The sequence below is a fragment of the Oryzias latipes genome, chromosome 11 (genome assembly GCF_053564925.1).
Source record: "Oryzias latipes strain Hd-rR chromosome 11, Olatipes_Hd-rR_3.1".
Lineage (NCBI taxonomy): Eukaryota > Metazoa > Chordata > Actinopteri > Beloniformes > Adrianichthyidae > Oryzias > Oryzias latipes.
This window is the reverse complement of record NC_136247.1, coordinates 29,880,001-29,907,500: the sequence shown is the minus strand read 5'-3', so window position 1 is coordinate 29,907,500 and position 27,500 is coordinate 29,880,001. Positions and strand designations below refer to the sequence as shown.

Sequence of the window (27,500 nt, the reverse complement as noted above, 5' to 3'; positions counted from 1 at the left end):
CCTCGCCACCGTCACACCTTCTACCGCCAGCCGTCCTGCACCTTCTCCTATTATGGGCGTGTGGGAGGCCGCCGTTACCGCTACCGGCGTGCCAACGCCGCCTTCCTGATCAAACCGTCTCGCAGCATGAGCGACTTGTGCGAAGTGGAGGCTCGCCACCGGAGGGCCAACCGGCAGAGAAACCGGGACCGGCACCGCAGCGGGAACACCAACTCCTCCAGCGGAGATACGGAGAGCGAGGAAGGCGAGGTGAAGAGCGGCTGAGGTTGGCGGCGCCTCACCGAAGCCGCTGCGTTCTGACGGTTCCTGTCGCCTCAGGTTGAGACCAGCGTAAAGCTGCTGTGGCTCTCCATGCTGAAGATGCCTCCAGAGCTGCTGCGGCTGTGCGCCTGCCACCTGCTCACCTGGTTTTCCATCATCGCCGAGGCCGTCTTCTTCACCGATTTCATGGGTCAGGTCATCTACCACGGAGATCCCACCGTAAGAGACGCAGGCCGCTGCTGCCTTTGACCCTCCATCTGCAGGAAGATCGGATCTGAAGCTCTGCTTTTCTGCCTCAGGCTCCTGCAAACTCCACATTGCTGGAAAGTTACCACAAAGGGGTTCAGATGGGCTGCTGGGGGCTGGTCATTTACGCCATGACCGCGGCTACCTGTTCAGGTATGTGGGCGTGCCGCTCGCTATGGCCGGAATCGCTTTACTTTCTACACAAAGTTCTGTGAATGGGACCTTCAGGACTTTTCAGCACTTTCCATTTGATCCGTTTTACTCTATTTTTCAATAAAATAGGATTTTGTTTAATGAGTTGAAGCTGCATCTTTGTCTTCATGTGAAGGAAAATAAATGAAGCTTTTCTTTTGCAGCTGTTCTTCAAAAGTATCTGGATAACTTTGACTTGAGCATCAAAGTGATCTACATCCTGGGAACTCTGGGATTCTCTATCGGTAAGCGTCTAAAACAATAGTCCATAAGGTGGATCATGTGAGCAGAACATCCTCAGTGAGCATCATGTTTCTACCGTCTGAACAGGAACGGCTGTCATGGCCATCTTCTCTAACGTCTACGTTTCCATGGTGATGATCAGCAGCATGGGAATCATCTCCATGAGTATCTGCTACTGCCCGTATGCTCTGCTGGGACAGTACCATGAAATGAAAAAGGTCATTTTCAAACTTGGGGATTTCGTCTCTAGGTTTTCTGACAACTACATGTCATCAGATCTTATGCGGGAAAAAGGGTTTTGGCAGCATTTCTCTCAGGTTTGAACGTCTCAGGTAAAATTCAGGTTAGACCTTTTTAGGTTTGGGGTTTGGGTGAGGAGAAAGCTGAGCTACAGGGCCAACAGTTTGACCTCCAACATCGTCCCTGACCTTTGGGTGACCTGTCTGGAGAGATTTGATCTCTGAGCTAATCTGAGAACATCTTGGAGTCTGGCGGAAAAAACGGACTGACGGAGAAGTCATTTCATTCACTCTGAAGGAAACCACCGCAATGAGTAAGAAGTCCAGAAGGGCTAGGGATGGTAGAGGCCAAAGAATGGGCGGGGAACGACGGTCAGTGACGGTCGCAGATGGCGTGCTCAGAGATGTTCTCATTTGATGAGTCGGGAAGCGTGTGGTTCTAACGACTGACGTTCTCCTCCCTGCAGTATATCCAGCACAGTCCTGGAAACTCGCGGAGAGGATTTGGCATAGACTGCGCCATCTTGTCCTGTCAAGTAGGTCTGATTTTATTAAAGCCCTCACATATTTTCAAAATAAAACACAGTTCAACCTTCTACTTTTTACCAACTGTTTGGACAATTAAGAAGAAATACTTTCAAGAAGACGTATCGTTACTTTCACTACTTTCTGTAGTCATATTACTGTCATAGCTGCTAGATGACAGATCCTATAGAAATAAGACATCCATGCTGTTTACCCAAATACCTGTTCATGCAGGTGTACATCAGTCAGATTTTGGTGGCCTCCGCTCTGGGCCCCCTGGTGGAAGCTGTTGGTAGTGTTCGTGTCATCCCCATGGTGGCGTCTGGAGGCTCCTTCCTGGGGTTTTTGACCGCCTGCTTCCTGGTGATTTACCCGACTCCAAACAACGGGTGAGCAGAACCGTCTGCTGAGAGACATCAGACCCCCCCACAAAGTTTTCTGAATTTTCTCTCTGACTTTCTAAACGTCTTTCTTGTGATTGACAGGGAGGGGGATTCAGCCAAAGCTTCAGAGAAACAGGCACTGACAACGCTGGAAAATTCCAGCAGCTGTGAAGGAGCCGTTACCGTGGTGATGGAGAAACCCAGCTTCCTGAAGCTGACCAAGGGGGGTCAGGCTGCAGTCACCACCACTTCCAGTCACTCAGAGATGGAGTCTGCTCTGTGATGGATCCTCTCACTCTACAGAAACTGCTTCTAAAATGACTCCTCATGGACCGAGATGATGCTGTTCCTCTCCGGGTATCATTGGACCCATCCATCTGCTGTAGGACCAGACCAGCGTACCAAGCTGGACCTGTGCTGGTCCCAGTTCTGCTTTAGCATCAGTGATCCAGAAGAAGGAGCTGCAATCCTCAGAAAACGCCTGCAAAGCTGCAAATCTGTCTTCCTCCTGTGGCTCCAGCTTCTGCTGACGCTCATGCACCAAAACCAGGCTGACGGCACTTTGTTAGCAACCGTAGCTTTAAGGGTGGAGGGGGTTCCTGTGGTCCCACAGAAGCTTTGGTAAATCTATCAGAAGATCAGATCCTGACAAAAGAACATGTCAGTTTCCAGGACAACCCCCCCAAAAAGCTAGAATCCACAAACCATCTGCTGCACGATGGACGAAACCATCTGCTGCACGTTGGAAGAAACCATCTGCTGCACGATGGAAGAAACCATCTGCTGCACGTTGGAAGAAACCATCTGCTGCACGGTGGACGAAACCATCTGCTGCACGGTGGAAGAAACCATCTGCTGCACGGTGGACGAAACCATCTGCTGCACGATGGAAGAAACCATCTGCTGCACGTTGGAAGAAACCATCTGCTGCACGATGGACGAAACCATCTGCTGCACGATGGAAGAAACCATCTGCTGCACGGTGGAAGAAACCATCTGCTGCACGGTGGAAGAAACCATCTGCTGCACGGTGGAAGAAACCATCTGCTGCACGGTGGAAGAAACCATCTGCTGCACGGTGGAAGAAACCATCTGCTGCACGATGGACGAAACCATCTGCTGCACGATGGAAGAAACCATCTGCTGCACGTTGGAAGAAACCATCTGCTGCACGATGGAAGAAACCATCTGCTGCACGTTGGAAGAAACCATCTGCTGCACGGTGGAAGAAACCATCTGCTGCACGTTGGAAGAAACCATCTGCTGCACGGTGGACGAAACCATCTGCTGCACGGTGGAAGAAACCATCTGCTGCACGGTGGACGAAACCATCTGCTGCACGGTGGAAGAAACCATCTGCTGCACGGTGGAAGAAACCATCTGCTGCACGGTGGAAGAAACCATCTGCTGCACGATGGACGAAACCATCTGCTGCACGATGGAAGAAACCATCTGCTGCACGTTGGAAGAAACCATCTGCTGCACGATGGAAGAAACCATCTGCTGCACGATGGAAGAAACCATCTGCTGCACGATGGAAGAAACCATTTGCTGCACGATGGAAGAAACCATCTGCTGCACGGTGGACGAAACCATCTGCTGCACGGTGGAAGAAACCATCTGCTGCACGGTGGACGAAACCATCTGCTGCACGATGGACGAAACCATCTGCTGCACGATGGAAGAAACCAAACCTTTATTTTGGGGTCCAGCGTTCGTCTCCAATCGTCGGTTTCAACGATTTCTCCTCTTTGGGTTTACTGAACTTCTGCAGGAGGAAGTGAGAGAAAGAAATGCACAAATTCTACGTTCATAGTTCGGTTCTGATGGTTCTTTTGGGTCAACTATGAAAAACAAATGGAGGGACGATGTTTGGAAGAAGAGGATGGAGGAAGTCTGAAGGAAAAATGTTAGTTTTATACAGAAGTGATGAAAGTTTAAAGTTCTGAAAATGCACAGCTGACGGTTCTGGGCTGATTTGGACTCTTGAGTGTCGCCTGCAGAACCCGCTTTGGACTCTGCACACTTTGCCCCCCCCCCCTCAGGGCAATTCCTGCCCACCTGCTTCCCTTTTGAGTCCCTACAATGTTTTTGGCTCCGCCCAAAGGGGGCGGTGGTTTCCAGTTGGACTTAGATGGAGCGCCACCCTCCAATCTTTATTGGTGTTGACACGGCGAGCGCGGCGTGACGGAAAAGGAATCCAAAGGGCGGGGGCGTGGCGGGCAGGAATTATTATTATTAAAGCTTTTACTGAAGTGTACAGCAATAACTGATCGATCTGATTGATTTCCTGTTTTTGCTGCAGCAGTTTTTCCTCCAGACTGAAGTTGTTTCCTTTGGTTTTTATTCTACATATATTCTATGCTATATAATATTTTCTATTCTGGTTTTTAAAACCGTCTTGATCAGTGTGGAGGTAAAGTGGGGACTCAGAAAAGCTTTTCTGCTTCTGCCTTTTTCTCGTTCTTGGATCCTCTAAGGTTCATTCTCTGCTTCTTTTCTTTTTTCAAAGCAGAGAGTGAAGAAAATTCCTTCTTCAGGCCGATAAAACTGCATGAAGGGTTTGTGATCACGTCTGCAGAATGCGTGTGGAACAGTTCTGCTGGGTTCCTGGCAGGTTTACTTCAGATGCATGTTTGAAATGTTTGACTCAGTGTCCTGGAAACACGCGTGTGTTTCTCTACATGTTTGCACAAACGTCTGACCGCGTCGATGTGGGGCTGGAGCAGAACCCTGCAGCCTGAAACAAATACTTGAAGTGTTTGAAACGGAGGGAGAGTGTTGTGTTGGTGAAGGTTGTGTGTTGGTTGTTGTTGTCTGAGGCCTTTGGATGCTCAGACGGCCGCTCGGCCTGCTGGGAGATTGAGTTCTGTACCTTTTGATTCCATCTGTAAAGAATGTAAAGAACAGATGAATGTGAGTCGATTTCTGCTGAAATCAGTTTAGTTTGGATGTTGAGCGAGCCGGTGGTGCAGCGTCCTGACACAAAATGGAATTTTCACTGAAGCTGCAGGAAATCAAACGTGAGCGTTTATTTTTTTCGGTTTTGGGGTCTAGAAGTTTGCAACAGATTCAAGCTTTTATTTTTGCTGTTACAGGAAGTAACTGGACTGACAGACTCGACTGTTTTCGTGGGTCAAAGGTCGTCCCAGCTGTCCCGGTTTGCGCCGGCGCTGGTGTTTGTGTCTGTTGGGTGAAGAAAGTGTCTTTTCTTTAGAGTTTGCACTTTGATGATCAGTCTGAATGTTTCTGACGTCCAGTCGGTCGGGACGCCGTCAGCCCGTCACGGGACTTCCTCCACGGCGGCGCCTGACGCTGGCGGCGTGCCTGAAAACTTCAATGTCCATAGAGTCAATCACCAATATTTAAAGAATGGGAAATCTGTGCAGTGTACTATATACATATATTATGCATTGTTTTTGGAAAAAAGATGTAAATATTCATTTTTCTTTTAGTTTCTTCTGTTTTGCTGCTATAAAAGATGATTATTTTTGTTAGTTTTGTTTTCTATGCATAGAGTCTGTATATAGATATAAGTTATATAAAAATGCTTGAGCCTTCATAAGTAGGACTCTGAATGAACACTGTATGAAACGCACCTTTCAAATCTGAAGTAAAATTTAAATGAATCAAATGCTTTGTTTAGTTTTTTCTACATCTGTTGATTAAAAATACGTTTGAATTTGACAAAAAAAAACATTTAGCAGAAAAATAAAATTCCTAAAAGCAAAATAAGGATCAATATGATTCGGCGAAATAACTAGAGAAGTTTTATTGCTGCAGTTTTATTGCTGCTATATATATATATATATATATATATATATATATATATATATATATATATATATATATATATATATATTGCTGCTATATATATATATATATATATATATATATATATATATATATATATTGCTGCTATATATATATATATATATATATATATATATATATATATATATATATATATATATATATATATATATATAGCAGCAATATATATATATATATATATATATATATATATATATAGCAGCAATATATATATATATATATATATATATATATAGCAGCAATATATATATATATATATATATATATATATATAAACAGGCATGTGTTTGGTGCAGATTAACGATGCTTCTGAGAATAAAACTCAGTGATGCTAAAATAATTCAAAAAAATGCATTGAATCTGATTCCACAGGATTCTGCTGATTCATGCGATAAATGGGAGCAAATACTTTTTGACACAAATATGTTTGAAGAATTTGAAGAAACTGAATATTTATGGAGGAATCTGTAGTATTTTCACTGAAACTCTGTTTACTGCAGATTAAAACAGAAATGTCCTTATTTTGATCTGAAGTCAGCGTTTGCTTTGCACAGACGCTGCTCATCACTTTCCACACAGGAAGGAGCTGACCTGAAACCGCTGACTCAGCTCGGGCTGATCCCGAGAGACGTGTTCGCTGAGTCCAGAGGGTCCAGCAGCGGGACCCGGGGTCCAGCAGCTTGACCCCAGGTCCCGCTGCTGGGTCCAACAGGTCACTTCTGAACAGAACAGGAGCATCAGCAGCCACGACCCACTGAGATCAGTTCTGATTGGATGCTGCCCTCTAGTGGACCAGAGGAGCTTCCTGGAAAAGCAGAATTCTGTTTGATGACAGAAAGAATGTCATTTATTGAAGAGGAACTGTAAAAACGGGTCAAATACATAAAAGTGAGTTAAGTACAAGACGATGAACAGATTTAGTGTCAAGAACAAACTGACGCTAAATCTGTTCATCTGCAAAAAACAAAAGTGCATTCAAGTTCCTGTCATTATTTTCCCAAACTGTTCACAGACGGACTGATGAAGAACTGATGAAGATACAGGGATTGGGGGGGGGGGGGGGGGGGGGCTAGTAGACTGTAGGTTCAGATACCAGGACTGAACTTCAGGACAACCTGACCTGGATGGAGGGATGAAGGCCTTTACAGATGTGGAGGAAGAGGATTGGTTCACGATCTGGTTCAGAAACGTCTGTGATGGAGAAACGGTTTACAGCAGATCCCGAAGCTTCCGGCTGCTCTAAAGTGATCATGGAAACATTTCATTCAAAGCTGAAATCATTTCTGATTCAGAAACACTTTTGGAAAAAAAACAGGACAGAAAATGAGTTTGTAATCCTAAACTCTGGTTCCAGCCTGTCCTTCAATCTCTACAGGGGGGGGTCTTTGGTCTGGAGCTGGGCTCTCCAGGAGCAGACAGAGGCCCTTCCAGGAGCAGATGGGGGGCCCTTCCAGAGCAGATGGGGGCCCTTCCAGGGCAGATGGGGGCCCTTCCAGGGCAGATGGGGGCTCTTCAAGGGCAGATGGGGGCCCTTCCAGAGCAGATGGGGGCCCTTCCAGGGCAGATGGGGGCCCTTCCAGGGCAGATGGGGGCTCTTCCAGGGCAGGCAGGGGCCCTTCCAGACCGAGCAGGTCTGCATTGGCTGTGGGGAGCGTGGCGCCGCTGAAGGTCAGCGCCGCCACGCTCTGAGCGATGGCCAGGGCTGTACTGGAGCATTTCTTCACCAGAGTCCTCTCCCCTTCCCCCCCACTGGTGTTCCCCACCTCCTCATGCCACTCCCCCCTCCTTCTGGACCTCCACATCCTCCTGAAGCTGTCCGTCACAAAGCAGTACACCACTGGATCCAGGCAGCTGTTCAGGCTGCTCAGGCTCACCGTGATGTGGTAGGCGAGCACCGGCTCCGCCCCACGCCACTGCCCCCCTCCTCCTGCCAGCTGGAAGTAGACCAGCACCTGTCGCAGGTGGAAAGGTGTGAAGCAAACGGTAAAGACCACCAAGACGGTGGCCAGAAGCCTGATGGCACGAGTCCTTCTGGCCCTGCTCTGCTGGGGCATCAAACCTTTCCTGGAGGACAGGAAGCAGGCGAGGCGGAGCGTGAAGCCCACTATGGCGAGCATGGGCAGGACGAACTCCAGAACCGTGAGGTAGAAGTGGGCGGGCAGACCAGAACAGGCGGAGCTGAAGCTCAGCGCTGTTGTCTGCAGAGGAACACAGAGGTTGGTTTGTTGGTCAGACGGCGGCTCCCCAACGACGTTTTCAGTTGATCTCTGCTCAAGACTTTCAAAATAAAGTAAGATCCTCCTCTGCTTCTCTTTAAAAGCAACAGATACATATTTAGAAAAATGTATATTTCTCCACAAACTCTGGGTTCTGGTCCAGTTTGGCAAACTGATCATCAACTTCATGACCTTCAAGGATCTGACTTCATTCTAACATAGATGTACTTCTACTCTCTTCTACTCTCCAAATGCTCCCCACTGCAGAACAGATCTGCTTCTGTCAGACTTTTATTCTGAAAAGACTGCAGCGTGTACCTGACAGGAGTAGGTGACCACCACAGCGATGAGCCAAACGCTTGCACTGATGGCTTTGGCGGTTCCGGTGGTTCTCCAGCGATGGAGGCTGCCGGACGTGTGGACCACAGCCAGGTACCGGTCCACACAGATGCTGAGGTGGAGAACTGGTGAGTGGGCGTCTCCTCATGGAGGTTCACGCGTGTCGGGAGTCACCCACCTGGTCAGGAACAGGATGCTGCAGTACATGTTAACAAAGTAGCTGAAGGTGTGAACGTAGGAGCAGGCCACGCAGCCGCCGCCGCTGTGGTACAGAGCGATGCGCGCAGGCAGCGACAGCGCCACCAGCAGGTCGGCCACGGCCAGGTTGATGGTGTAGACCACGGAGGAAGAGGAGCGGGTGGAGGCGCCGCAGAAGATGTACAGAGCCAGGCTGTTGAGGACCACCCCGACCACCAGCATCAGACAGTTGAACACCTGCAGCAGAGAAGATTCACCTGAATCTGACCGAGACGCCGGATGACACGCATGACAGCATTCCAGGAACTTTGATCACACGTTTATGGTACGGATTTAGGCGTCAGTTAAACAAAGAACCAACACTTTAAAGTAAGAACTAATGAAAATGAATCCAATCTCAGAACAGCTCATGATGAGGAAAATTCTTCTTTTTCCGAGACTGAAAAACATCTGAAAGGCTTGACGTCCGTCAGGAACTGACATTTTCAAAACCACGGAGCAGGTCAAAGGTCAGGATGAGATCAGTCATTTCTCTGCAGGGATGGTCCTCAGAATTCTGTGGCTCAGGTGGGCGACTGCAGGTGAGTTTTCCGGATGGACTGAGCTGTTCAAACACCATTCAATGCTTTCACTTCAACTTTAAATCTGGAGAATAAACGCAAAGGTTCCTCCTGCTGCTCTACATTCTCACCATCAGAGTGACCCAGACGCCGTAGAAGTCTTGGTACAGCTGGATATCCAGGTGAGCTAACCTGTGCATGTCAGGCACCGCCCACTGCCGATCCGGGGCGCTGCAGTTGGTCAGCTGGGGGGTGAAAAGAGGCGGGTGGACCTCTCTGATGGAATTGATGTTGATGAGGAGGTGCTGCATCGCCTGGAAGGGAGGAATGGAGTTTTCTGAGAGGAAAAGGTAAAAAAAAATGCTGACAGGTCAGAACTGATGATGGTTTTTTATGTTTATCCAGAAAATCTGCAGATTATTCAACGTTTTGCATTTGTTTCATTTATCTTGTGGTTTTTAACTGCAGCAGACACGGAAAACGAGTGCAGCGTGCTCTCTGGAGGAAAAGAACAGAAGAGTTTGAAAAGCTTTGAGGTTTGTTAAGATCAAAGGTTTTCCATATTTTGTCTTTTTTTGTTGAAGGCCACACAGAGAACCCCCACAGAAAGCGGAAGGGTTCCTCAAACAGCGACTGCTGAATCTGTGCAAACATCTCGGCACTGACCTCCACGGCTGATGGAGGGGTCAACATTAGCAGACGGACGTCCCATAAACACGGCCTTCTCCAGGCCCCACAGACAAACGCATCTCCATCTTCTGTCTGACAGAAGACGACGAAGACCAGCCGTCTCTTCAAGCAGAGACTAGGACTGTAAGACGAAGCAGAGCTGCTTTCCACAGCCGGACTGGAGTTGACCTGAAGTCAAGATGAGCGTTTGTCCGCGCACAGTCGCATACTTTTGATGAACGTCCTGCTGGACGGAGATGAGGCTGGAAAGTCCTCGTGGGCCGACATGTTCAGAGGAGGGGCGTTTGATAAATTAAAGTAATTCTAATGAATAAAAAAAAGAGTTTCAAAAAGCAGGAAAAGGGCAGCGAGTGCAACCGTTTGAGATCATGAAAGCAGCTTTTGTAAATGAGGAAAAGCTGTTTTTAATCAACAATGAAGTCTCTTTGCTGTTCAGACCTGTTCTGGTCCACATGGGCTCCGCTGGTCTGAAGCTGGACAAAACCACAGAGGATGGAATTCTCTCTCCAGAGCGGAAAGTCGCTTCAAACTGAAGATCACGTTTTCTTTTTTCAAATGACGATTTTCTACTAAACAGTAAAGAAAGACGAGCTGCTGAAGGGCTCAGACGGGTTTCCCACTCCTCCTCACTCCCCATCATCTCTAGATTAAAAACACTGCTGACATAAATAAAAACAGCATTTCCAGCAGCTCTAATGGTTTTTTATGAATGAAGAAGAGGAGCAGTGAACATTGTTTAGTAGAAAATGTGTGACCCCCCCCAAAGAAGGCAAAAGCATTTGCTGTTCAGTGGTTCTTTGCAGAAATGACTACAAAGAGTTTCTGACAGAGTCTGCAGAAGAGAAAACAGATGTTTGAACATACCTGAGCAGTGAAAGCCTGAGGAAACGTCTGAAGCCTCGCTGTCCTTCAGCGTCTGACTCTCAGAGGAGACACGACCCCCTCCTGGGTGGAGGTTCCTCCTTCAGGGACCTGCTGCTGGGTTTTCATGATGAGGAGACCAACTCTTTTCATACACTAACAGAATTTGCTCAAAAATACTAAAGTCTGTCTTTTTTACTGTAGCTTTAGCCAAATAAACAGCTGACATTTGTCCCTGAATGCATCACTGTCAAATGATCAGTAATGTCATAAAACTCCTGTTTCTGCTCTTAGGTGAAGTCTTTCTGCACGTTTCCGGACTGATGGTCCTCAGGTTCTTTAAATATTTGGCCTTTTTGACAGATGTTTAAAGACTAAGAGGAGGGAGTCCATTTTTACACCTTTGGGACCTAAAAGTAGCACAAAGCAAACGGTCATGAACAGGAAAGACGGAGATGACCTTTAACCTAAACAAACATCATTTTAAAAATGACATCAGGATGTAAATATTCTAGTAAAATGGATTTCTTAGTATCTGAATCAAGAAATAAAGAAAAGTTAACTCAAAATAATTCTTGAAAAATAATTCAGCTTAAAAATGATTTTCCAATCAAATCTGACTGGTTAGTAACCTTAAAATGAGCTTTTAGTCTAGAGAGAAAAGCAGAGATGAAGGAGAGAAGAGGAGCACTGCCTTCATGTCCAAATATGAAACACGTGAGGTTTCTTTTCATTTAACGTAAAATCAGTACATTTAAAACACAAACATTTGGTTTTCTAATTTAACGATTTTTCTTTCTAAAAATAACCATTTTCTAAATGAAGGTTATTTTATGAGTGTGGAAGGAAATTATTGCTAAAATGTTTATGTTTAATCTAAAAATAACACTAACGAATTTGTGAAACCGCTTCACCAAAACGGAATCATCAGAATATTTATACAGATGCGCAGAAAATATGAGTTTCTTCCCCCTAAAGCAGTTTTTTAAATGTAAAAATTTCTCAAGGATTCCTCACAAAAGCCTGTTCCGCTACTTAAAAAGGCTTCATTAACCCTTGTGCTATGCTAGGCACTTTAACATTGGGAGTGGGGTCATCTAGACCCACTAGACAGTGCTCTAACCTTTTTTCTTCAATGATTTGTGATCTTCACTGGTGTCCATGGATTCCATGAAATCTTTCCACCTTTATCCACCTTTGTCATGGTAGGGAGAACACCTCAATGGAAGGGGGGGGGGGTCATCTAAGATAGCACAAGGGTTAAAAAAGGTTTTATTCGGCCTTAAAGTTGTTACTTTGGTCAAAGTGTCCACTTTAAGCATCCCTTCAAAGCACTAACAGGAAACAATCTTTTAGATTCAGAACACAAACATGGCCTTTTATAACATAGACCTATACGTCACTAAAATATCTTTTAGTTTAGGAATTAATGCGTTCAAATTAGCGGCATTTAATAAACATCAAAGCTTTTAACAGACTAAACAAGCCAAACCAGTAGCGGTTCTAGGCACGGGCCGTCCGGGCGGTGGCCTGGGGCGGAAAACTGAAGGGGGGCGGCACCGGCGGCTCAGCCCTTGTAAAATATTTTATGCACCATTATTGGTTTACTTATGTCACAGTTTGTGAGTTTGTAACAGCCTGAACCTGGCCGCGCCGCCGCCCTCGCCCCGCAGCTGTGCGCTCTCCTGTCTTTGAGAAGTAGACACAATGTGTGTGTGAAGAAGGAGAAGGGAGGGGGCGCGGGGTGAGCACGGAGCGCCGCCACGTTTGCGCATGCGCAAAACCTGGCGGGCTCATCTTTCAGGGGAGGCGACGGTCGCGGGCTTGATGAAAAAAATAAAAGTAAAAACTGCGACTGCGCCGTCATGTAGCGAATCAGCGCCCCTGGCTGTAGCTGCACGCGCTCCTGCTGGAAATGTGTGAAGGAAGGGGGGGGCTGCGGGGAATCAGTTTTGGGACGCTTCCAAATTAAGTGGCTAGGTGGGGACAAGGGCGGGGGTTTGAATCTACTTTATAAAACCTCTTTATAGGTCAGTCATAAGGTGACATTCTATAACCTACATTTTAATAAAGGTATAAAAAATATATTCTGCTTTTTGGGTTAATTTTGTGTGAAATGCCCAAATAAAAAAAATGGCAACACAAAACAATGCTGTCACTAAGGTGACAGTTGGTTCAGTCGACGGACTTGATGCCTTCTTCGTGACGTGAGGACATTTATGCCAAACAAACGCCAAAAACATCTAAAATATGGAGAAAAAAAGGTCAAAGCCATCTGGTGCCCAATTTAGAAAGAAAAGAAAAGAAGAAGAGGAGAAAAGAGATAAAGAAAAGGGGAAGTCCTCACAGCTTGATGCATGTCTTTTCTAAATTCTAATGCTACCTGCCCTACAACAACGTTGCCGATGAAAACTTTATTTTGGTCGATGACCAACACTGAAGTAGGCCCAAATGTTGCAAATAGCGTCATTTTTTATTTTTTTTAGATTTTATTCTTAAAAATTTGCTCTGCCTTAACTTGTAACATTAGTTATGATTCATGTGTCTGTCTGCTGTGCTGTAACACAAAGGTTGTGTTGTGTTTTGCTGTTGTATACTAGTTCATAATGTTAAAAAAGCTGTGATGGTTACACAGCATGCTGCTGCTGCCATAAGATGCTAATGGGGCAAATAATTTGAGATTGGTCATTAATTAATAATCATTTGTGGCAGCCTAAACGTTTTCACAATGTTTTTTTGACATTTAACTGGGGATTTAGGGGTTAATTTTGAGCCTGCATATGAAGTTTATTTTTTATTTGTTTTACAAATGTGGGGTTATATTTTTAGCCAATAGAATTTCCATAAATCTGTAGGTAGTTTTAAAAATGAATATTTACCATTTACTACAACTCTATGGGGACAAAACATAATGTAACAGGTCATAACTAAAAATGTGCCAATCAAAGGATTGAAGACGGAAAACATGAGCTAATTTTTCTTCTCTGAAGTAGAGATCGATATAGAACATGACAATTTAAATTTCCAATTCATAAATGTTTTTAAAATATTTATTTTATATTATTTATTTAATATTGAGTTTGATTCAATATTTTCTTAGCTAACTGTATTTTTGCATACTTTTGTATCCACTTCTTAATTTCAATGACAATAAAACATTTCAGTTGACAAAGACAAACAAAGTTCTGTTGTGACTATGGGGGGGGGGGGGGGGGGGGCGCCTGGGGAGGGTCTCGCCCGGGAAGTAATTCAGGGTAGAACCGCCACTGAGCCAAACAATAAAGTGGGATTGGTGGACAGGAAACGGTTTAATTAATTCATAAAAGTTTCCATCCTATCAGTCTGGATCTGGAAGTCCCACAGGATCTTTGGCCTCTCATTCTCTACCACCTTCGGAGGTGTTTCCCATTTTGACCTTGGGGTTTCCAGTTCATATTCTGCACACATGTTCCTGTATATTATTCCAGCCACTTGATTGTGGCGCTCCATGTATGCTTTCCCTGCCAACATCTTACACCCACCCTCTGCCCTTGAAGGGCCTCTGTCTGCTCCTGGAGAGCCCAGCTCCAGACCAAAGACCCCCCCCCCCCTGTAGAGATTGAAGGACAGGCTGGAACCAGGGTTTAGGATTACACCCTCTTCACCCCTACACCTTGGGTCTTGTCTGGTGTGGTAGATCTACACCTTGGGTCTTGTCTGGTGTGGTAGATCTATACCTTGGGTCTTGTCTGGTGTGGTAGATCTACACCTTGGGTCTTGTCTGGTGTGGTAGATCTACACCTTGGGTCTTGTCTGGTGTGGTAGATCTACACCTTGGGTCTTGTCTGGTGTGGTAGATCTATACCTTGGGTCTTGTCTGGTGTGGTGGATCTACACCTTGGGTCTTGTCTGGTGTGGTGGATCTACACCTTGGGTCTTGTCTGGTGTGGTGGATCTACACTTTGGGTCTTGTCTGGTGTGGTGGATCTACACCTTGGGTCTTGTCTGGTGTGGTGGATCTACACCTTGGGTCTTGTCTGGTGTGGTGGATCTACACCTTGGGTCTTGTCTGGTGTGATAGATCTACACCTTGGGTCTTGTCTGGTGTGGTAGATCTACACCTTGGGTCTTGTCTGGTGTGGTAGATCTACACCTTGGGTCTTGTCTGGTGTGGTAGATCTACACCTTGGGTCTTGTCTGGTGTGGTAGATCTACACCTTGGGTCTTGTCTGGTGTGGTAGATCTATACCTTGGGTCTTGTCTGGTGTGGTAGATCTACACCTTGGGTCTTGTCTGGTGTGGTAGATCTACACCTTGGGTCTTGTCTGGTGTGGTAGATCTACACCTTGGGTCTTGTCTGGTGTGGTAGATCTATACCTTGGGTCTTGTCTGGTGTGGTGGATCTACACCTTGGGTCTTGTCTGGTGTGGTGGATCTACACCTTGGGTCTTGTCTGGTGTGGTAGATCTACACCTTGGGTCTTGTCTGGTGTGGTAGATCTACACCTTGGGTCTTGTCTGGTGTGGTAGATCTACACTTTGGGTCTTGTCTGGTGTGGTGGATCTACACCTTGGGTCTTGTCTGGTGTGGTGGATCTACACCTTGGGTCTTGTCTGGTGTGGTGGATCTACACCTTGGGTCTTGTCTGGTGTGGTGGATCTACACCTTGGGTCTTGTCTGGTGTGATAGATCTACACCTTGGGTCTTGTCTGGTGTGGTAGATCTACACCTTGGGTCTTGTCTGGTGTGGTAGATCTACACCTTGGGTCTTGTCTGGTGTGGTAGATCTACACCTTGGGTCTTGTCTGGTGTGGTAGATCTACACCTTGGGTCTTGTCTGGTGTGGTAGATCTACACCTTGGGTCTTGTCTGGTGTGGCAGATCTACACATTGGGTCTTGTCTGGTGTGGTAGATCTACACCTTGGGTCTTGTCTGGTGTGGTAGATCTACATCTTGGTTCTTGTCTGGTGTGGTAGATCTACACCTTGGGTCTTGTCTGGTGTGGTAGATCTACACCTTGGGTCTTGTCTGGTGTGGTAGATCTACACCTTGGGTCTTGTCTGGTGTGGTAGATCTACACCTTGAGTCTTGTCTGGTGTAGTAGATCTACACCTTGGGTCTTGTCTGGTGTGGTAGATCTGAGCCTCTATGGCTCTGGTGCTCCGGGCTTGTTCCTGAGCTGCCAGGATGAGCGCTTCAGTGCTGTCCTGTAGACCAGCCTTTTCTAGCCATTGGTAGGACTTCTTGATATCAGCCCCCTCAGTCACGGTCCGGTGGTACATCCCATGCAGGGGTTTGTCCTCCTATGGGGATCTGTCCTCCAGCACTGTATCCTCTGCTCTCCATTGCCTGAGACATTCACTGAGCACACTGTCAGTTGGGGCCTTGAGCTTGATGTGCTCATGCATCTTGGATGTTTCATCCTGGATAGTGGCTTCTACGCTCACTAGTCCTCGGCCTCCTTCCTTGCGGCTAGCATACAGTCTCAGGGTGCTGGATTTGGGATGGAACCCTCCATGCATGGTGAGGAGCTTTCGTGTTTTAACATCCGTGGTCTGTATCTCTTCCTTTGGCCATCTTATTATTCCTGCAGGGTATCTGATAACTGGCAGTGCGTAGATGTTTATTGCCCGGGTCTTTTTTTTGCCATTGAGCTGGCTTCTCAGGACCTGCCTTACTCGTTGGAGGTATTTAGCTGTTGCCGCTTTCCTTGTTGCCTGGTGCCTGGTTCCTTGGTGATGGGCAAGACCCTTAACTTTACTGCCTACCTCACAACATGAGAGTTAATGAACCACACGTCATGAACCACACGGCATACCGGCTCAGATGTCACGGCAGGTGCTGGGGGACCAGAGCACCCTGATGGAAAGTGGGCTACTGGAACAAGACGGAAGAGGACTAGATGTGAGAACAAGGTTAGAGTGCTACTACTCAAGTAATCCCACCCGGAGGGGTTACATGCAGAGAGTGTGGAATGAATGGATGCTTCAAAACCCACAATCAATAACTGCCAAACAACTGGTTCGCCCAATGCTCTAACATCCACAAACGGAAACTCCTATCACAACTTGAGATTGATCCATATATGTATATACATATATATATATATATATATATATACATGTACTTAGAAAACAAAACAGACACTTCAGAATATATAATATACAATTGTAAAAGCACTTGAGGTTTAAATTATTTAGGCAGTTGTGTAAAGTGTTCATCAAATTACTATTACGACAGGCATAGAAAAATGTAAACAACATTAATACAGTTAAGCAAAAAAAAGCGGAAGTGACGACACTGACGACCGGAAGTAGCTAAAACAACCGTTGGTAAGCTAGGAGAGCAGACGCAACGACGTGAGGATAAAAAATGTTTAAGAACACTTTCCAAAGCGGTTTTTTATCCATATTATACAGCATCGGAAGCAAGCCACTACAAATCTGGGACAAAAAAGTAGGTAGCTTAGATCCGGTCAGTCGGTTTAAAAAGTAGATTTTATTGCTAAATGCTAACGCTAACGCATCATTTTAGTCTCTTAAGTAATCATTGTCTTTTCAGCTCACCCACAACCAACTAAAGTGGTGATTATTGTGACGTATGTCTGTAGTTTAAGGGTTAATGTCCGATGAAATGTGCATTAACAGAAATTAACGCACGCTGCGGAAGCATCAACCTCCAACGCAAAGTGCGTTAATGCCGATAATGCACACTTCGAAGGCCATTTTGTCGCTTATACCATGGCGTCTTACAGAAGAAATACATGTTCAACCAGTTTTTAGTGCTGCATTCTTGTCATTTGTTCGGTTTGGAACGCTTTTCATAAAAAGCGGACTATTTGTTACGTGGAGCAGCGCGTTGTCATGGTAACGTGACAACGCACGACCGCCGGTTGAGCCGACTGCAGCGGCAAAAGCGACAAATCAACGCCACGGTGTGTTACATAAAGCATCGGATCAGAGACAAAGTTCTCCTCTTACCACTTGTTTTTGTCCAGATGATGAAGTTAAAGTTTGTCTAGAAGCCGGCGCAGTGATACAGAACATTTAAGCGATGTGACCGGAACTACTTTTTAAGTGCATATCAGTGTTCAACGCATACCCTGCAGCCAATCAGAATCGAGAATTCACCTGGCCCAAGGTACAAGTGTTTTAAACATTTCCCTCTCACCTGTTAGCCCCTCCAGAAAAAGAAATATGCTGTTTTATTGTTCTGCGTCATTCCTATGTACTGATGGGGGGGGGGGGGGGGGGGCTTGGCAGTGAAACCCCCTTGAATAGGATGCTTTTAATTTTTTTTTTCAAGTTTATTTGTATAGCACAATTCGTACACAAAGTAATTCAAGGTGCTTCACAAAACAGAAAAATGCATTAAAATCACAATACATCATAGAAATAATCAACGTAAAATTTACGTTAAAAGAAAAGAAAAAAACAATTTGAAAATTGATTTAAAAGTAAAGGAAGGAAAGGAAAGAAAAGTGCAGATAGGACCTTTCAGTCATATACACGGCTAAACAGAAATGTTTTAAGTCTAGATTTGAACATGAACACAGAAGAGGCCTGTCTGTCGACTTCAGGGAGGCTGTTCCAGATTTTAGCTGCAGAATATTGAAACGCTGATTCCCCTTGTTTAGTTCTGACTCTGGGAATCAACAGGAGGCCGGTCCCTGAGGTCCTCAGAGTACGAGATGGTTCATATGGCACTAACATGTCAGAGATGTACTTTGGTGCTCGGCCATGGAGAGACTTGTACACAAGCAGAGCTGCTTTGAAGTCTATTCTTTGAGGTACAGGGAGCCAGTGCAGAGACCTGAGCACAGGACTAATGTGATCATAGGATTAATGTAATTTGAAATTACGTTTATGTTTTAAAGCTAAGTAAATCTGTGTTTTTAAATTTTTACAGCAATGAAGAGTATCGGTGATGAGATGTTTAAAGATTTGAATCCTGAAACAGAATCGCCTGTTAACACAAATTCAGATTTAACAAATTATTTTCTTAATTTTAGTAGAAAAGCATCCCATAATACATGTTTTGTGTGGTTGAAAAGTGAACCCATAGAAGGTGAAAGGTTCCATCTTCATAAAAGTTCTGTGGCGGTTTTCATGTCATGGCGGCGTCCTGCAAACATCAGCTGGCTTTCAGTCATTGTTGTGTGTTGCTAGGTGAGAAATGGACACATCAAGAAAGTTCTAGACAACGACATCCACTCACACGTGCTGGAAATCGAGGGAGCAAACGTTTGGTGGGTTTTGTCGGTTCCTCTTCTGCTGCAGTTCAAAGTAGAGACGCTAAATGCATAAAGGTGTTGCTGCTTCACTCACGCCTTTCCAAACGCCGCCTTCCTGCAGCACCACATACATCACCTGTCCCGCCGACCCCAAGAAGACTCTGGGGATCAAACTCCCCTTCCTGGTGATGATTATTAAGAACCTGAAAAAGTACTTCTCCTTTGAAGTCCAGGTACGCCGTCAGACCTTTCCCGTGTCGCTGAACGCCGTCATTGCCTTCACTCATCTCTTTGTCTGCTGTGACTCCACGTCAGGTTCTGGACGATAAAAACGTCCGGCGGCGGTTCCGAGCCAGTAACTACCAGAGCACGACCAGAGTGAAGCCCTTCATCTGCACCATGCCCATGAGGCTGGACGATGGCTGGAACCAGATCCAGTTTAACCTGTCAGATTTCACCAGGAGAGCCTATGGAACCAATTACTCAGAGACGCTGCGAGTTCAGGTTTGTGGCCGTGCAGCCGGCGAGGCGATGTTTGCCGTCAGAGTGTTTGGTCTCAGTTTGTGGTCTTCATCAGATTCATGCTAACTGCCGCATCCGGAGGGTTTACTTCTCTGACCGGCTGTACGCTGAAGACGAGCTGCCGGCTGAGTTTAAGCTCTACCTGCCCGTCCAGAACCAGAAGGCCAAAGTCAGTACTCTGTCCACAGGCTGGCCCGGTTCTGGCTTCCATCAGAACTCAGATGTTCTCTTTGTGTTTTACAGCAGTAGATCCTGATGGCCTGCAGAGTGTTGGAATGGTTGTGCGGTTCCGGTGCAGGACTGCTTCCCTTTAGGCTCTTCTGCTGCTGTTCTCCAGCCTGATGTTCTCCCTGCGCTCATTCAGCAGTAGGGTTCTGTTTGGTTCTCAGGGTGAAAAGGATCAAAATCAGCTTTTGGCCTCACAAATTCAACTGTAATACAACTTTATTTTAAATTTCTTGAAGCAAAATAAAACTTTAGTTTATTACGACAGCAGATTTCTTCTTTAGAGGAACACGTTCATATTTATATCTTAAAGGAGACTCCAGAGTTTTTTAAGTTCCATGTTTGTGAAGGCCTTCTGGACCACATATGTACATTTATTCTATACATTCTCTGAAATAAAAGAACATGAAGGTCTCAAATGCCCAGATTTTCATTTGCCTCAGGTGAACGTTGTAACGTGTTTTAACTCCATCCACAGGATTTCACCCTAATGACCAGAGTCAGCCCTAAACTTTAAGTTCTAGTTTCTTTGTTTGCTGGTTAATTCTCCAGAGTGTTGTAAACGAGTAATAAAGGGTTTATTAACCATTGAGGGATAAATCAATCAATCCTTGTCAGGCTGCCCTTTTTCACATTAAAATGTGCCACGATTTCTGCTTTGTAACCCTTGTGCTGTCCTAGGCCCTTTAACGTTGGGAGTTGGGTCATCTAGACCCACTAGACAGTGGGGTCATCTAGACCCACTAGACAGAGCTCTGAACCTTTTTTCTTCAATGATTTGTGATCTTCACTGGTGTCCATGGATTACATGAAATCTTTCCACCTTTATCCACCTTTGTCATGGTAGGGGGAACACCTCAATGGAAGGGGGGGGTCATCTGGACCCCATAGGACAGCACCAGGGTTACCAGTGAATAGACTTCCTACATTCATGTTAAAACCAAGTTTTAAAAACGTCTTTAAGTTAATAAACTAAAAGAGATTTCAGGTCACAAACATTCAAAAGGAAGAAAAACATTTGAATCTTTAGGTGAATGTTTGCTGTGAAACCGTTAATGAACCGACACAAAGACCTTCACTATGAAGACGTTTTTAATCCATTTCAACAAATTATACAAAGAGTTTTGGGTAAAAATGATTTTCTGTACATCCTTGGATTCTGTTGCTTCCATGAAACGGTGTGGCCGCTCTCAGAGCAAAAACATTCATCTGCTTCAATCCATGAACTGACAAATCATGAGAACACGTGTAGAATTTACCCAGAAACCTCCAGTTTCAGCAGAAAACTGCCCCGGGGGCCAATCAGAGCAGCAGGTGGAGCCATGTCTGGGTCACCCAGCCAAGCCTTTAGATCCTGTTGAAGGACTGATGGCAGAACCCAGAGGTTCCTTTGGTCCATCTGACAGACAAACAGAGGAAGATCCGGATCCGTCTTTACCGTCCCGGCTGCATGTTCCATCAGCTCCAGAGGAATTTGGGGAAGAAACCGACGTTCCGGTGAAGCGTTACAAAGGCGAGTCTCAGTGGAGGTCAATCACAGATCAGCCGCAGAACCAACGATGTTTTTACTGATGTTCCTCTGTTTCCCTCATTCAGCTTTAAACCCACAAACACGGATGCAGAAACGGTTCAGAGGACCGGCTGACAGAAGTGGGCCTGAGAGACGGACCGGAAGCTTTCTGAGCCGGTGACGCTCAGAAACGCCTACTAAAGTCTGAAAGCTCTGTAAGCTCCTCCCACAGGCTGACCCCATGTGTTACGAGGAGCTTCCATAGTGGATGACATAGTAGTCATGGACGTACATCAGCACAGCGATGGGCTGTCCAATGATGAGGGACATCCACACGGCCGCGTTGCCATAGTTTCCGTTCAGATAGCGACCCACGAACCACGCCAGAGGAACCTGAAGGATCCAGATCCAGACTTTATCTGCAGCAGCAGCAGCTCTGAGAGGAAGGTGTCCCAGAAAGAAGAGACGGATGTGTCTTACCTGAGTCATCATTCCCATGAAGGCCCAGAGCCGGAACATCTTCAGAGGAACACTCACGAGGTACTGAGGAGGCAGGAGAGAACACGGTCAGCAGCTGCAAAGCTCCTCAGCGTCAGCCTCTAGTTGTTGGTTTCCACGGTGACCCGCTCACAGCCATCCTCCACGCGGTGAAGCTACAGACAGTTTACCTCATGGAAGAAGGCGGAGAGCAGGAACACAAACGTCTGAGCCAAAAACTTGTTGATGCCCCTCCTCAGCATGGGCTTATAGAAGTGTCTGTGGACAAACACACACGTTAACGTCACGCGTGTCTCCAAAGACTTCCTCAGGCCGTTTCTCACCTCAGACACCATTTGTGAACCGGGATGTTCCAGTTGGCCCAGAAGTACGTCACACTCTCCGAGTTCCTATGAGTGAACGGAGGAGTTGGTTCTCACTACAACACGGGTTCTAGTGGGTTCCACGCTGTGCAGAACGTCACTCACCACCAGTCCCTGTAGAACTCTCTGTCTCCAAACTGCAGCAGCTCTGCCACGAAGTTCATGGAGGAGTGGAAGAACCAATAGAAGAAAATCAGCCATATCAGATGGTTGGGCACCTGGGGGGGGCGGACAGGAACAGGGGTGGTTCTGGTTCTGCATCTGAATGTTTCAGAGAGCCGTAATCAAAAGCCAAAACACTCACGGCCAGTTTGAGCAGCCGCTCCACCATCCGAGAAAAATCCATTTCCTGAAAGGGAAACCAAAATCCAGAATCCAAAATCCTGCTAAAGGCTCTCATGCTAGTGTCCGGGGGGGGGGCACGCACCTGAAAAGGTCTCATGGAGTTCTGAATGGTGGGGACCATCCACTGAAAAGACATTCAACACCCGCATCAGTGTTGGGAAGAAAAGAGCAGTTATCTGCAGCATCTATGGTCTGGCCCTAAAGCTGTTCTGTGAGTGTGCTGCTACACCCCCCCTGTGGGGGGGCAGTGGAACCATCAGAACCCTTTCTGTTCTGCAGAACATCTGGAAATGGTTCTTACCTGCTGGATCAAGCCCACCAACAGCTGCATGAGAAAAAGCTGCAGGAGAGAAGAACGCACGACTGTAAAGCCCCCCCAACAACGACTGCACAGGGGAATCTGCCCCCCCACCCCACCATTTCAAAGAGCCGTCTCATCAGGAAGCGTTTGCGGATCCGGTGAGAACGCGGGAAGTTGAGCTGATAGCAGAGAGTCGGGGCCAGGATAAAGTAGTACATGTCTACAAAATAAAAGAACCAGTTGGATCAAACTGTTTCCTGTTAACAAAATAAGATGCAACCTAGTAGAGAGTAAATGTTTACAGGGTTCTGCATTATCATCACTACGGCATCCTCTCGGTCACGTGCACTCACCTCTGTGCGTGAGGTTTCCCGGGTAGGACACATGGGACCGGACCGCCGAGCCGTTTGCCACGTTAGGACCTGAAACAGACCAGAACGTCTGAGGTTTCTCCACAGCATCTCCATCCTCCACGTTCAGGCTCAGACCGCGTAGTTAGGAGTGAAGTCCATCCACAGTAACGCTCAAGTTCCGTCTCCCCCAGGACGGCCCGGCTGCTTCAGAGCAAACAACATCTCCAAACGTTTCTACTTTCCCGTCAGACTGCTGTGAAGTCCGGCATCTTCTGAGACCAGCCGATGCCAAAGTTCTGGATGCCTTCATGCGGTTCTGTTATCCTCTGATCTTCAGCGGGGAACCAACCTCCATGAGCAGAAGAACCTTGGAGGATTTGGCTGCAGTTCCAGCTGCCTTCCACCAGGTTCTCCTATGAAGCTCTGGGTTCTTTACTGTTCTCCTGATCATTGAAAGGACAGAGATCTCACGTTCTGATGAGATCCAGAACCAGAAGTACTGACGGGGACGTTCTGTTTCTTCTGTCAGTAAATATACAGACTGTCCGTGGTACCATCCGGTACCGTGGAACCCCGTGTTCTGCAGGCTGAGGGCCAAAAGTTCACTGACGTTGTCGTTGGAACTCAACAGAACACAAACCAATGGAGAGCTTTGTGGTTTTCTTTGAACTCTTCTGTTCATGGAAGAGAGAACATCTTGGTTCTTCTCACCTTCAGTTCTATGGCAGAACCTCCGTTTGATCCCACGAGGAACTAATGCTGTTGCATGCTGGGTACTTTCTAGAAACGCCGCGTCCGGATGAACACTTACATGAATGCGAGCGCCTCAGGCGCTTGGCTTCGGCCTGCCGGCTTTCTCTGCACCACCTGTTGGCGTCCTGGTAGGAGTAGAGCTTCAGGAAGAGCACGGTGTAGACGCCTAAAGAGAGGACCCCCCCCACTGACACACACACACACACACACACACACCGGCACTACACGTTAAAATGTCTTTAATTAAAGACAGGCTGGTTATCAAAGAATCCACAGTTCCTTTCTGTTCCATCACATGCACACACACAAACGTGCCTGGGGTCAAAGAGGGCACAGTGAGCACTGTGACGGAGGAGAAGACCAACATGAAGAGCAGGTTGAAGATGTGAAGAATCCAGCCGCTGGTTTCAGAGAAAGTCCCCTGAAAACACAGAAAATGTAGCAGATCTGCAGACAGGAGGATGCTGCTACCCACACGAAGATAAGGAGGATTTCAGAAACCTCCCAGTCAAACTGTTGGTCAGAAAGGAACAAACAGGAAGTCAGACTTACCACCGCCAGACGCCGCTCCGTGTACAACGCCGCCAGGATGAAAACGTTTGACACTGAAACACAACAGAACCGGACCGTGAAAGAAAACACTTCCTGATAAAGTCAAGTCTCCAAATTCATTCATGGAGTGAAATCAGAACCAAAAACGGTTCTGGTGGTTAAAAACTGAAGTGTGGTGATGATGTCATCAAGTCACAATAACAGCCAGAAACCGCAGTGAAGAACTGAAACATGCAGAAAAACATGTTTAATGTTGAAACGTCTGAAAGTGAAAACCCAAACTACACTCTGACTGGTTCTGAACGTCATTTTTGTCGTTTTCACTAAAGAGAAAAGGGTTCTGCTGCTGTGAGATCAGCCTCCTCTTCACACGACGCCCGAAGACGAAGGTCCTCACCGATGATGAGGCAGGCCGCCGGCCAGCTGTAAGGGTCCTTCAGGAACAGAGACACCACTTGGATGGGATCCACCAAGATGCCGTACCTGGAGGACAAAGAGTCTTAGTGGGCCAGTCAGAAAACCAGCCTGGATTTTGGGTCCTGGTTCCACGACCGTTCTTCTACTTCAGTCAGATCAGCACTTTACCGTCTCCAAACTCACTTTATAATGTTCTCCAGGAAGAGGCGGGCGTTACTCAGAACCTGTGGATAGAGACAAACATCAGATGATGTCAGACTCCCACCGCGGAATCGGGTCGGAGCCGCTTTCAGCCGCCTGACCTTTGATCAGCTGAAAAACCGGCTTATCGTTTCTGCTGCTTCATGTTTGTGCTTAAACTGCAGAGTTTCTGTGCAAAGCAAGAGCAGAACAACCCAAGAACCTGCAGGATCTGCTCCAGAACCCTCAGAACAACCAGCGCCGCCGTGGAGATCAAACACGTCCAATTTCCCGCGGAAGAACCCCCCCCCCCCAATGTAGAACCGGCTAATGATCGTGTTCCAAGTTCAGCTGCAGCGAGACAGAACCGTGAAGGCCTGGGTCAAAAGTGGTTCTGATCCAACTGGGTCCCAAACAAGAACATTTGCCTCTGTGACCTTCAGCCAGATCATGCCAAACAATCAGGTCAGAGGTCACAGAGGCCCGTAGAGACGGAAGGTTCTCTGTTGACTGCAGTCACACGTGGAACCCAAAGCAGAAGAAAACGGACCGAACGTCTGCAGCAGAACCCGGTTCCTCCAGCAGAAGAACCCAAACGTCCGCTGCAGAACCCGGTTCCTCCAGCGGAATAACCCAAACGTCCGCAGCAGAACCCAGTTCCTCCAGCAAAAGAACCCAAACGTCCGCAGCAGAACCCGGTTCCTCCAGCGGAAGAACCCAAACACCCGCAGCAGAACCCGGTTCCTCCAGCAGAAAAACCCAAACGCCCGCAGCAGAACCCGGTTCCTCCAGCAGAAGAACCCAAACGCTTGGAGCAGAACCCGGTTCCTCCAGCAGAAGAAAACGGACCGAACGTCTGCAGCAGAACCCGGTTCCTCCAGCGGAAGAACCCAAACGTCCGCAGCAGAACCCGGTTCCTCCAGCAGAAGAACCCAAACGTCCGCAGCAGAACCCGGTTCCTCCAGCAGAAGAACCCAAACGCCCGCAACAGAACCCGGTTCCTCCAGCAGAAAAACCCAAACGCTTGGAGCAGTAACTGGTTCCTCCAGCAGAAGAAAACGGACCGAACGTCTGCAGCAGAACCCGGTTCCTCCAGCGGAAGAACCCAAACGCCCGCAGCAGAACCCGGTTCCTCCAGCGGAAGAACCCAAACGTCCGCAACAGAACCCGGTTCCTCCAGCGGAAGAACCCAAACGTCTGCAGCAGAACCCGGTTCCTCCAGCGGAAGAACCCAAACGCCCGCAGCAGAACCCGGTTCCTCCAGCAGAAGAACCCAAACGCCCGCAGCAGAACCCGGTTCCTCCAGCAGAAGAACCCAAACGCTTGGAGCAGAACCCGGTTCCTCCAGCAGAAGAAAACGGACCGAACGTCTGCAGCAGAACCCGGTTCCTCCAGCGGAAGAACCCAAACGTCCGCAGCAGAACCCGGTTCCTCCAGCAGAAGAACCCAAACGTCCGCAGCAGAACCCGGTTCCTCCAGCAGAAAAACCCAAACGCCCGCAGCAGAACCCGGTTCCTCCAGCAGAAAAACCCAAACGCTTGGAGCAGTAACTGGTTCCTCCAGCAGAAGAAAACGGACCGAACGTCTGCAGCAGAACCCGGTTCCTCCAGCGGAAGAACCCAAACGCCCGCAGCAGAACCCGGTTCCTCCAGCGGAAGAACCCAAACGCCCGCAGCAGAACCCGGTTCCTCCAGCAGAAGAACCCAAACGTCCGCAGCAGAACCCGGTTCCTCCAGCGGAAGAACCCAAACGTCTGCAGCAGAACCTGGTTCCTCCAGCGGAAGAACCCAAACGCCCGCAGCAGAACCCGGTTCCTCCAGCAGAAGAACCCAAACGCCCGCAGCAGAACCCGGTTCCTCCAGCAAAAGAACCCAAACGTCCGCAGCAGAACCCGGTTCCTCCAGCGGAATAACCCAAACGTCCGCAGCAGAACCCGGTTCCTCCAGCAAAAGAACCCAAACGTCCGCAGCAGAACCCGGTTCCTCCAGCAGAAGAACCCAAACGTCTGCAGCAGAACCCGGTTCCTCCAGCAGAAGAACCCAAACACCCGCAGCAGAACCCGGTTCCTCCAGCAGAAAAACCCAAACGCCCGCAGCAGAACCCGGTTCCTCCAGCAGAAGAACCCAAACGCTTGGAGCAGAACCCGGTTCCTCCAGCAGAAGAAAACGGACCGAACGTCTGCAGCAGAACCCGGTTCCTCCAGCAAAAGAACCCAAACGTCCGCAGCAGAACCCGGTTCCTCCAGCAGAAAAACCCAAACGCCCGCAGCAGAACCCGGTTCCTCCAGCAGAAGAACCCAAACGTCCGCAGCAGAACCCGGTTCCTCCAGCGGAAGAACCCAAACACCCGCAGCAGAACCCGGTTCCTCCAGCAGAAAAACCCAAACGCCCGCAGCAGAACCCGGTTCCTCCAGCAGAAGAACCCAAACGCTTGGAGCAGAACCCGGTTCCTCCAGCAGAAGAAAACGGACCGAACGTCTGCA

General features: G+C 47.4%; 4 protein-coding genes across 7 annotated transcripts in view; 2 read left to right on the top strand and 2 right to left on the bottom strand.

The window, feature by feature from the left end:
• The window catches only part of slc45a4a (solute carrier family 45 member 4a), a 48,191-nt gene extending 42,468 nt beyond the window's left edge, over positions 1-5,723 (top strand). For both annotated transcript variants that reach the window (XM_023960337.2, XM_023960338.2), the window contains exons 9-16: positions 1-249; positions 319-480; positions 561-660; positions 864-944; positions 1,030-1,160; positions 1,649-1,717; positions 1,941-2,095; positions 2,192-5,723. The exon at positions 1-249 is cut by the window's left edge and continues 29 nt beyond it. In XM_023960337.2, coding sequence (XP_023816105.1) covers positions 1-249; positions 319-480; positions 561-660; positions 864-944; positions 1,030-1,160; positions 1,649-1,717; positions 1,941-2,095; positions 2,192-2,372 — 1,128 coding nt within the window. In that variant the 3' untranslated portion in view covers positions 2,373-5,723. The remainder of the gene's footprint in view (positions 250-318; positions 481-560; positions 661-863; positions 945-1,029; positions 1,161-1,648; positions 1,718-1,940; positions 2,096-2,191) is intronic.
• A 1,537-nt stretch (positions 5,724-7,260) lies between these two features.
• LOC110014369 (G-protein coupled receptor 20) lies at positions 7,261-17,915 on the bottom strand. The gene is made up of 7 exons (XM_078954535.1): positions 17,748-17,915; positions 10,791-11,197; positions 9,368-9,550; positions 9,158-9,280; positions 8,657-8,913; positions 8,458-8,590; positions 7,261-8,121 (listed from the first exon to the last, which is right to left on the bottom strand). Exons 3-7 carry the CDS (start codon positions 9,545-9,547, stop codon positions 7,261-7,263), a joined length of 1,554 nt encoding a protein of 517 aa, XP_078810661.1. The 5' UTR covers positions 9,548-9,550; positions 10,791-11,197; positions 17,748-17,915.
• On the top strand, positions 17,061-20,166 carry cfap20 (cilia and flagella associated protein 20). 2 transcript variants are annotated; one of them, XM_011492852.4, is made up of 6 exons: positions 17,061-17,223; positions 18,936-19,015; positions 19,122-19,233; positions 19,316-19,504; positions 19,578-19,691; positions 19,769-20,166. In XM_011492852.4, exons 1-6 carry the CDS (start codon positions 17,140-17,142, stop codon positions 19,769-19,771), a joined length of 582 nt encoding a protein of 193 aa, XP_011491154.1. In that variant the 5' UTR covers positions 17,061-17,139; the 3' UTR covers positions 19,772-20,166. The 2 variants fall into 2 exon arrangements, with proteins under 2 accessions (XP_011491154.1, XP_004084620.1); XM_004084572.4 differs by having other exon boundaries at positions 17,062-17,223; positions 19,766-20,166.
• A 655-nt stretch (positions 20,167-20,821) lies between these two features.
• The window catches only part of LOC101155899 (diacylglycerol O-acyltransferase 1), an 8,654-nt gene continuing 1,975 nt past the window's right edge, over positions 20,822-27,500 (bottom strand). For both annotated transcript variants that reach the window (XM_004084575.5, XM_023959980.2), the window contains exons 3-17: positions 25,022-25,062; positions 24,819-24,904; positions 24,422-24,474; positions 24,185-24,290; positions 23,928-24,056; positions 23,117-23,185; positions 22,880-22,983; positions 22,764-22,802; positions 22,545-22,586; positions 22,422-22,466; positions 22,223-22,335; positions 22,079-22,144; positions 21,926-22,013; positions 21,738-21,800; positions 20,822-21,650 (exon numbers count right to left, since the gene is read on the bottom strand). In XM_004084575.5, the coding sequence (XP_004084623.1) occupies positions 21,504-21,650; positions 21,738-21,800; positions 21,926-22,013; positions 22,079-22,144; positions 22,223-22,335; positions 22,422-22,466; positions 22,545-22,586; positions 22,764-22,802; positions 22,880-22,983; positions 23,117-23,185; positions 23,928-24,056; positions 24,185-24,290; positions 24,422-24,474; positions 24,819-24,904; positions 25,022-25,062 (1,191 nt within the window). In that variant the 3' untranslated portion in view covers positions 20,822-21,503. The remainder of the gene's footprint in view (positions 21,651-21,737; positions 21,801-21,925; positions 22,014-22,078; positions 22,145-22,222; positions 22,336-22,421; positions 22,467-22,544; positions 22,587-22,763; positions 22,803-22,879; positions 22,984-23,116; positions 23,186-23,927; positions 24,057-24,184; positions 24,291-24,421; positions 24,475-24,818; positions 24,905-25,021; positions 25,063-27,500) is intronic.

Bases quoted from the DNA above. Each gene is read 5' to 3' on its own strand.
- LOC110014369 (XM_078954535.1), bottom strand. From the start codon at position 9,547: ATGCAGCACCTCCTCATCAACATCAATTCCATCAGAGAGGTCCACCCG. The intron at 8,914-9,157 runs GTCAGTTCCTGA...TCTCTGCTGCAG, and splicing joins TGCTCCGTGGTTTTGAAAAT to GTGTTCAACTGTCTGATGCT. The intron at 8,591-8,656 runs GTGGGTGACTCC...TCTCCACCTCAG, and splicing joins AGCATCCTGTTCCTGACCAG to CATCTGTGTGGACCGGTACC.
- cfap20 (XM_004084572.4), top strand. From the start codon at position 17,140: ATGTTTAAGAACACTTTCCAAAGCGGTTTTTTATCCATATTATACAGC. The intron at 19,016-19,121 runs GTGGGTTTTGTC...GCCTTCCTGCAG, and splicing joins ATCGAGGGAGCAAACGTTTG to CACCACATACATCACCTGTC. The intron at 19,505-19,577 runs GTTTGTGGCCGT...GGTCTTCATCAG, and splicing joins CAGAGACGCTGCGAGTTCAG to ATTCATGCTAACTGCCGCAT.